Consider the following 9512-nt stretch of genomic DNA (forward strand, 5'->3'; position numbering starts at 1 on the left):
CTGTTAGTCCATTCTTGAGTTCTGTGATTCTGCTGCTGTTTTGTTCCTTCAGTTTTTCCTTTGTTCTTATATTCCACAGATGAGTGAAATCATTTGATATTTCTCTTTCTCTGCTTGGCTTGTTTCACTGAGCAAAATACCCTCCAGCTCCATCCATGTTGCTGCAAATGGTTGGATTTGCCCTTTTCTTATGGCTGAGTAGTATTCCATTGTGTATATGTACCACCTCTTCTTTATCCATTCATCTATCGATGGACATTTAGGTTGCTTCCAATTCTTGGCTATTGTAAATAGTGCTGCGATAAACATAGGGGTGCACTGATCTTTCTCATACTTGATTGCTGCATTCTTAGGGTAAATTCCTAGGAGTGCAATTCCTGGGTCAAATGGTAAGTCTGTTTTGAGCATTTTGATGTACCTCCATACTGCTTTCCACAATGGTTGAACAAGTTTACATTCCCACCAGCAGTGTAGGAGGGTTCCCCTTTCTCCACAGCCTCGCCAACATTTGTTGTTGTTTGTCTTTTGGATGGCAGCCATCCTTACTGGTGTGAGGTGATACCTCATTGTAGTTTTAATTTGCATTTCTCTGATAATTAGCGATGCGGAGCATCTTTTCATGTGTCTGTTGGCCATCTGTATTTCTTTTTTGGAGAACCGTCTGTTCAGTTCCTTTGCCCATTTTTTAATTGGGTTATTTGTTTTTTGTTTGTTGAGGCGTGTGAGCTCTTTATATATTCTGGACGTCAAGCCTTTATCGGATGTGTCATTTTCAAAGATATTCTCCCATACTGTAGGGTTCCTTTTTGTTCTATTGATGGTGTCTTTTGCTGTACAGAAGCTTTTCAGCTTAATATAGTCCCACTTGTTCATTTTTGCTGTTGTTTTCCTTGCCCGGGGAGATATGTTCAAGAAGAGGTAACTCATGTTTATGTCTAAGAGGTTTGTGCCTATGTTTTCTTCCAAGAGTTTAATGGTTTCATGACTTACATTCAGGTCTTTGATCCATTTTGAGTTTACTTTTGTATGTGGGGTTAGACGATGGTCCAGTTTCATTCTCCTACATGTAGCTGTCCAGTTTTGCCAGCACCATCTGTTGAAGAGACTGTCATTTCGCCATTGTATGTCCATGGCTCCTTTATCAAATATTAATTGACCATATATGTCTGAGTTAATGTCTGGATTGTCTAGTCTGTTCCATTGGTCTGTAGCTCTGTTCTTGTGCCAGTACCAAATTGTCTTGATTACTATGGCTTTATAATAGAGCTTGAAGTTGGGGAGTGAGATCCCCCCTACTTTATTCTTCTTTCTCAGGATTGCTTTGGCTATTCGGGGTCTTTGGTGGTTCCATATGAATTTTTAAATTATTTGTTCCAGTTCATTGAAGAATGTTGCTGGTAGTTTCATAGGGATTGCATCAAATCTGTATATTGCTTTGGGCAGGATGGCCATTTTGACGATATTAATTCTTCCTAGCCATGAGCATGGGATGTGTTTCCATCTGTTAGTGTCCCCTTTAATTTCTTTTAAGAGTGACTTGTAGTTTTCAGAATATAAGTCTTTCACTACTTTGGTTAGGTTTATTCCTAGGTATTTTATTTTTTTTGATGCAATTGTGAATGGAGTTGTTTTCCTGATTTCTCTTTCTGTTGGTTCATTGTTGGTATATAGGAAAGCCACAGATTTCTGTGTGTTGATTTTGTATCCTGCAACTTTGCTGTATTCCGATATCAGTTCTAGTAGTTCTGGGGTGGAGTCTTTAGGGTTTTTTATGTACAGTATCATGTCATCTGCAAATAGTGACAGTTTGACTTCTTCTTTGCCAATCTGGATTCCTTGTATTTTTTTGTTTTGTCTGATTGCCGTGGCTAGGACCTCTAGTACAATGTTAAATAACAGTGGGGAGAGTGGGCATCCCTGTCTAGTTCCCGATCTCAGCGGAAATGCTTTCAGCTTCTCGCTATTCAATATAATGTTGGCTGTGGGTTTTTCATAGATGGCCTTTATTATGTTGAGGTACTTGCCCTCTATTCCCATTTTGCTGAGAGTTTTTATCATGAATGGATGTTGAACTTTGTCAAATGCTTTTTCAGCATCTATGGAGATGATCATGTGGTTTTTGTCTTTCTTTTTGTTGATGTGGTGGATGATATTGATGGACTTTCGAATGTTGTGCCATCCTTGCATCCCTGGGATGAATCCCACTTGGTCATGGTGTACGATGGTTTTGATGTATTTTTGAATTCGGTTTGCTAAAATTTTGTTGAGTATTTTTGCGTCTACGTTCATCAGGGATATTGGTCTGTAGTTTTCTTTTTTGGTGGTGTCTTTGCCTGGTTTTGGTATTAGGGTGATGTTAGCTTCATAGAATGAGTTTGGGAGTATCCCCTCCTCTTCTATTTCTTGGAAAACTTTAAGGAGAATGGGTATTATGTCTTCCCTGTATGTCTGATAAAATTCCGAGGTAAATCCATCTGGCCCGGGGGTTTTGTTCTTTGGTAGTTTTTTGATTACCGCTTCAATTTCGTTGCTGGTAATTGGTCTGTTTAGATTTTCTGTTTCTTTTTGGGTCAGTCTTGGAAGGTTGTATTTTTCTAGGAAGTTGTCCATTTCTCCTAGGTTTCCCAGCTTGTTAGCATATAGGTTTTCATAGTAGTCTCTAATAATTCTTTGTATTTCTGCGGGATCTGTTGCGATTTTTCCTTTCTCATTTCTGATACTGTTGATTTGTGTTGACTCTCTTTTCCTCTTAATAAGTCTGGCTAGAGGCTTATCTATTTTGTTTATTTTCTCGAAGAACCAGCTCTTGGTTTCATTGATTTTTGCTATTGTTTTATTCTTCTCAATTTTATTTATTTCTTCTCTGATCTTTATTATGTCCCTCCTTCTGCTGACCTTAGGCCTCATTTGTTCTTCTTTTTCCAATTTTGATAGTTGTGACATTAGACCGTTCATTTGGGATTGCTCTTCTTTAAATATGCTTGGAGTGCTATATACTTTCCTCTTAAGACTGCTTTTGCTGCGTCCCACAGAAGTTGGGGCTTAGTGTTGTTGTTGTCATTTGTTTCCATATATTGCTGGATCTCCATTTTGATTTGGTCATTGATCCATTGATTATTTAGGAGCGTGTTGTTTAGCCTCCATGTGTTTGTGAGCCTTTTTGCTTTCTTTGAACAGTTTATTTCTAGTTTAATGCCTTTGTGGTCTGAAAAGTTGGTTGGTAGGATTTCAATCTTTTGGAATTTACTGAGGCTCTTTTTGTGTCCTAGTATGTGGTCTATTCTGGAGAATGTTCCATGTGCACTTAAGAACGTGTATCCTGTTGCTTTTGGATGTAGAGTTCTGTAGATGTCTATTAGGTCCATCTGTTCTAGTGTGTTGTTCAGTGCCTCTGTGTCCTTACTTATTTTGTGTCTGGTGGATCTGTCCTTTGGAGTGAGTGGTGTGTTGAAGTCTCCTAGAATGAATGCATTGCATTCTATTTCCTCCTTTAGTTCTGTTAATATTTGTTTCAGGTATGTTGGTGCTCCTGTATTGGGTGCATATATATTTATAATGGTTATATCCTCTTGATGGACTGAGCCCTTTATCATTATGTAATGTCCTTCTTTGTCTTTTGTTACTTTCTTTATTTTGAAGTCTGTTTTGTCTGATACCAGAATTGCAACACCTGCTTTCTTCTCTCTGTTGTTTGCTTGAAATATCTTTTTCCATCCCTTGACTTTAAGTCTGTGCGCGTCTTTAGGTTTGAGGTGAGTCTCTTGTAAGCAGCATATGGATGGATCTTGCTTTTTTATCCATTCTATTACTCTGTGTCTTTTGATTGGTGCATTCAGTCCATTTACATTTAGGGTGATTATTGAAAGGTATGAATTTATTGCCATTGCAGGCTTTAAGTTTGTGGTTACCAAAGGTTTAGGGTTAGCTTCTTTACTGTCTTACTGTCTAACTTACCTCGCTTGTTGAGCTATTATAAACACAGTCTGATGATTCTTTATTTCTCTCCCTTCTTATTCCTCCTCCTCCCTTCTTCATATGTTGGGTGTTTTGTTGTGTGCTCTTTTTAGGAGTGCTCCCATCTAGAGCATCCCTGTAGGATGCCCTGTAGAGGTGGTTTGTGGGAGGCAAATTCCCTCAACTTTTGCTTGTCTGGGAATTGTTTAATCCCTCCTTCATATTTAAATGATACTCGTGCTGGATACAGTAGTCTTGGTTCGAGGCCCTTCTGTTTCATTGCATTAAGTATATCATGCCATTCTCTTCTGGCCTGTAGGGTTTCTGTTGAGAAGTCTGATGATAGCCTGATGGGTTTTCCTTTGTAGGTAACCTTTTTTTTCTCTCTGGCTGCTTGTAATACTTTGTCCTTGTCTTTGATCTTTGCCATTTTAATTATTATGTGTCTTGGTGTTGCCCTCCTTGGATCCCTTGTCATGGGAGTTCTGTGTACCTCTGTGGTCTGAGAGGCCATTTCTTCCCCTAGTTTGGGGAAATTTTCAGCAATTATTTCTTCAAAGACATTTTCTATCCCCTTTTCTCTCTCTACTTCTTCTGGAATGCCTATGATTCTTATATTATTCCTTTTATATTGGTCACTCATCTCTCTTAAAATTCTTTCATTCCTGGAGATCCTTTTATCTCTCTCTGCATCAGCTTCTCTGCGTTCCTGTTCTCTGTTTTCTAGTCCATTAATGGTCTCTTGCATCTCGTCCATTCTGTTTTGAAGTCCTTCCAGAGCTTGTTTTATTTCTGAATTCTCCTTCCTTAGTTCTTGCATATTTCTCTGCAAGTCCATCAGCATGGTTATGACTTTTGTTTTGAATTCTTTTTCAGGTAGACTGGCTAAATCTATCTCCCCAGATTCCTTCTCAGGGGAAGATGTAGCAGATGCTGAAGCTGTCTGGGTTAGTCTTGTCTGGATCATATTTTTTTGCCTTTTCATGTTGACAGGTGCTATTGACTGTCAGCTGGGAGGGCCAAAATTTTCACTTGCTACTGGCCTTTCTTTACTGGGGCAACTGCGACCCCTAGTGGCTTGTGTTGGGTAATTGCGTGTAGAGTGGGTCTTTGTGTCTTGCCTGGCCGGAAGGGAGAAATTTCCCTTTCTGTGGGCGGAATTTGTCTCAGGCTGCTTCTCTGCTTTCGCAGCGCCCGGTGGGGTAATGGATGGGGGGGCTGCTTGACTGTTTGCCTCCATGAGGGGTCTCAGAGCTGTTGCCCAGGGGGTTAGTGCACCCGGTTTTCCCTGTAATTTCCAGCTGCTGTACTGTGACCTGGGTTGTTTCTGTCAAGCTGTTAAATCCCTGTCCCTTTAAGACTTTCAAAAAGCCCCCGCTTTTCTTTGTCACAGGGGCATCAGCTTCAGCACCCGCTCAGAGGTCTTACTCCCTGTTCCCCCAGTATCCAGGGCCCCCTGGGCATGTACTGTGTCTGCGCTCTGGCCCGGATGGCTGGGGCTGGGTGTTTGCAGTCCTGGGCTCCGTCTCCCTCCCGCTCTGCCTACTCTTCTCCCGCCGGGAGCTGGGGGGAGGGGCGCTCGGGTCCCGCCGGGCCGGGGCTTGTATCTTACCCCTTTCACCAGTCGCTGGGTTCTCGCTGGTGTAGCTGCAGTCTGGCCACTGTCCTGCGTCTTCTGGTCTCTCTTTTAGGGCTAGTTGTGTTTGTTGTATTTTCAAAAGTATATATGTTTTTGGGAGGAGATTCCCACTGTCCTACTCACGCCGCCATGTTGGCTCCAGATTTCTGTTTTCTAAGACATTTTATTGTCTATTGTATTTGCCTTCCAGGGCATACAGTAGACATCCCACAAACATACCTTAACATTGCTGACTTAAGGGCAATTTTCATTTGAATGAAGATCGTGTAATCACTGGATTATGATGGAAGAGCAGTAAGTCTTTAAACCAGAGGACCTGGCATAGTCAGGTTCCAGGATTTACTGAAGTGTGGTGCTTTCAATCTTCCTTGGATTCAGCCTAGATAGCCTCTTGACTGCTGCATTTACCAGTATCTCATAACCCTTAACTTCAAGAATTCCCCTTATAAGTATTGGAAGAGGGTTCTGGGAATAGTGAAGGAAGTATGGGAAAGAACAGGTTCATGAAAAAGGGGAAACATCTAGAAATCAAAATTAATTTATGTCTCTTAATCACCTCTTATGTGCCAGATGATGTATCAAGTATATTATCTCATTAAATATAACATGTCTTTTGGTGAGGGCATTTTTATCATCCCATTTTACAAAAGAGGAAACTACAGCCCAGACTTTAAGAATGTGCCCAAGATCCTCCAGCTAAGAAGTATAAGAGACTGGTCTACTTCAGGTAGTTCATTCTATCTTCTAGTAGTAACTTCACACTCTAAATTCTACCTGTTACATGCTGTTTGCTGCTCACTTAGAGATCTCTTTCCTTCTGCCCACCTCCTTCTAACTCAGTTCTCCTGGCTAACTCTAAAACCTGTGCTTCAATCCTATTTAGAATTTACAGCCTTTGGTAACTCCTCTCCTCTCCTCCCAGCCTCCAAGGCTCAGATTCCTGTTCTGTTGCCATAGCAACCTCAACATATTCCTTAAGGGAGTTTCAAGCGCTCTTGAGGTCTCTCCTCACTGAATTTGCCCTCACTCTTACCTGATTATCTATAATCGTGCTGACAGGTGCTTCTCACCTGCTAGACTTAATTCCTCTGAAGGACAGGAACTATATCTTTGTATTTCCAGTTTTAGCCCAGGGCCTGGCTCATAATAAACACGTTTGGATGAATGAATGAATAAATGGACACTAATCCCTGCCAATGAAAAACACTTAGCATTCTATTCATAGGTTACCATGCCAGTTCTAGAAACTTAATCAAAAAGTCATGTTCTTAGCTTATAAATTCGGTGGGGATTTTTATCTGAGATCTAGTAGGTCAAAAAAGTCTCAGCAATGAAATATAATCATGCAAGGTTTTTAACATTAACCTTTGAAGCCATCAACTTCTTTTTTTTTTTTCTTGAGAGGGCATCTCTCATATTTATTGATCATATGGTTGTTAACAACAATAGAATTCTGTATAGGGGACTCAACGCACAATCATTAATCAACCCCAAGCCTAATTCTCAACATTCTCCAATCTTCTGAAGCATAACGAACAAATTTTTACATGGTGAACAAGTTCTTACATAGTGAATAAGTTCTTACATGGTGAACAGTGCAAGGGCAGTCATACCACAGAAACTTTCGGTTTTGATCACACATCATGAACTATAAACAATCAGGTCAATTATGATTATTTGTTTGATTTTTATACTTGATTTATATACACATTTTCCCCTTATTATTATTATTATTATTTTTAATAAAATGCTGAAGTAGTAGGTAGATGCAAGATAAAGGTAGAAAACATACATAGTTTAGTGCTGTAAAAGGGCAAATGTAGATTATCAGGTGTGTGCCTATAGACTAAGTATTAATCCGAGCTAGACAAGGGCAACAAAACATCCACGGATGCAGAAGATTTCTCTCAAAACAGGGGGGGTGAGGTTCTAAGCCTCACCTCTGTTGATCCCCAATTTCTCACCTGATGGCCCCCCTGCGACTGTGCCTGTCTTAGGTTGTTCCTCCCTCGAGGAATCTTACCCATCTCTGGCTAACCAGTCATCTTCCGGGGCCATACAGGGAAATGTAAAGTTTGAAGCCATCAACTTTTTAAAAATATGTCTTCATAAAAGTAACAAATAGAAAATGCAATTAAAATGAACATTTTCAACCCTGTGTAAATGGATTTGTGGTCCATAAAGCTACCCAGGTTGAATAGTAGTCAAGGAAATAAACATTGTTGGAATCCTAAAGGAGAAGCTGACTGGAATTTTGGGTGAGGGAATAGTTTGAGCTTCATAATTTCCAACTCCACAAGTTTGTCATTTATTGCCTTGGGCCACCTCTTCAGTTACACTGAAGATGTTAAACCAGTTTTTCCGATTAAGCCTGCTATGTTTACTGTAAAAAAGATGTATGTTCCTGGAGCCCTTTCACATTTTCAAAGGACTTATTCAACACCTACTTTTACAGTGCTTTACATGTAATATTTTACTCTTAAAGATGTACAGTTTGATTTTATATGTAATAATAAGAATAGCTGTCCTATTTATTTGACATTTGGAGTTACTAACAAAAGCCAGGATTAGAACAAGGTCTCCCGAATCTGAAATTTCTTTTCTTTCCATTTTAGAACCACAGAACTACTTTTGTTAAGAGCTATTTCTAAGACCCGGATGAGAAATAAAACAAATGGAATTTTTGTTAAGGCTCATTTCCCTGTACTACTGCTTTAGCACATGACTTCTATTGTGGAAGAAGCACGGGTTATCCTGGGGGCAGAGCAAGGCACAGTAACGCGTCTGCAGTTCCTGGATTCGCTTCAGACCTCAGTGCTCCAATACCATGTGAGTTAATACACAGAGCAGTATTTTTCGCGAACGTATCCTGCTGTTTTAGTGGGCTCTACCACTAGTGGCAGAACTCCGTCCCAACCTCTTCTCCTTCAGGTTGCCAGGTCCGTTCGTTCTTTTCTTAAATGCTAGTTTATGTTTACGCGGGAGTCACTTTCTTCTTCAAAGATACATCTCTCTTTAGCAGCCACCTGGACTGGGATCGTAATGGCTCAGGTTTCACACCATCCTGGGGCTGCCCTCAGCTCTCACGAGCGAGCGAGTGAGCGTGTGTGTGATTAAAACAAGGACCTAAGACACCAGTTCAAGGTCTGAACAGTCCGCTCTCCTCGCTTCCCTTTCCCCACCCAGAGTGGCCAGAGCCCGCCCCGCCTCTGCCCCCAGGACCAATGAGTTTTACCTGTGCCTCGGGACCCCCTGGGACCCGCTCGTAGGGGCCGCCGGGGCCCCACCTCCTAGGGCTGGAGAACATGGTCCGCGTGGGCGCCCAGCGGCTGGAGGCGGACAGAGGAGCCGCGGCCGTCACCTCTCTAGGCCGGGGACTGTCAGGCGCGCGCTCTGCCCGGGCAGAGTCGGCTGCAGCTCTGCGCTCAGCCTGCGCTTCCCGGCAGCGCGCCCTGCGGGGAGGGCGGGAGGCGCGGGGAGGAGGGAGAAGAGGAGGGGCCTTCAGCAGAGTCCGCAGATCTCAGCCTTTGCGCGAGTTTGAACCTGACTCAGTAGGTTCTCAACTCTTCCTTTCCAGCGTTGCTCCTTTAGAAAAATCTGTGTCCTTTTATGATAAAAGCTCAAAGGTTTTTCCTCCTCAGGCTGACCATTATATGCTTGCCAAGAGAATGTTACAACTGTTATGTGCAGAAAACTGCTAAAGACAAAAGGAGTCAGTGGAATTTTACAGAGGGAAGTATATAGCAATGGCTTTAAAACTAGAAACAAATGAAATATTTCCCCTAGTATTAGACAACCATAACAGTATCTGGAATCTAGATTTTACTCTTCAAATGATTTATAAAACAACATAATAAAAGAAAAATATCACAGCAACCAGAATTAGGAAATAACTAAATGAGATTACATGACATGTAAT

The 9512-nt window shown here is 41.4% G+C and overlaps 1 protein-coding gene across 1 annotated transcript in view; it reads right to left on the reverse strand.

The window, feature by feature from the left end:
* The window catches only part of LOC118910409 (multidrug resistance-associated protein 1-like), a 96560-nt gene extending 87533 nt beyond the window's left edge, over positions 1–9027 (reverse strand). The window contains exon 1 of the mRNA XM_036881526.2: positions 8829–9027. Within this exon, the coding sequence (XP_036737421.2) occupies positions 8829–8900 (72 nt within the window). The 5' untranslated portion in view covers positions 8901–9027. The remainder of the gene's footprint in view (positions 1–8828) is intronic.
* Between the last annotated feature and the right edge of the window lie 485 nt (positions 9028–9512).

This window comes from Manis pentadactyla, chromosome 1, assembly GCF_030020395.1.
Source record: "Manis pentadactyla isolate mManPen7 chromosome 1, mManPen7.hap1, whole genome shotgun sequence".
Lineage (NCBI taxonomy): Eukaryota > Metazoa > Chordata > Mammalia > Pholidota > Manidae > Manis > Manis pentadactyla.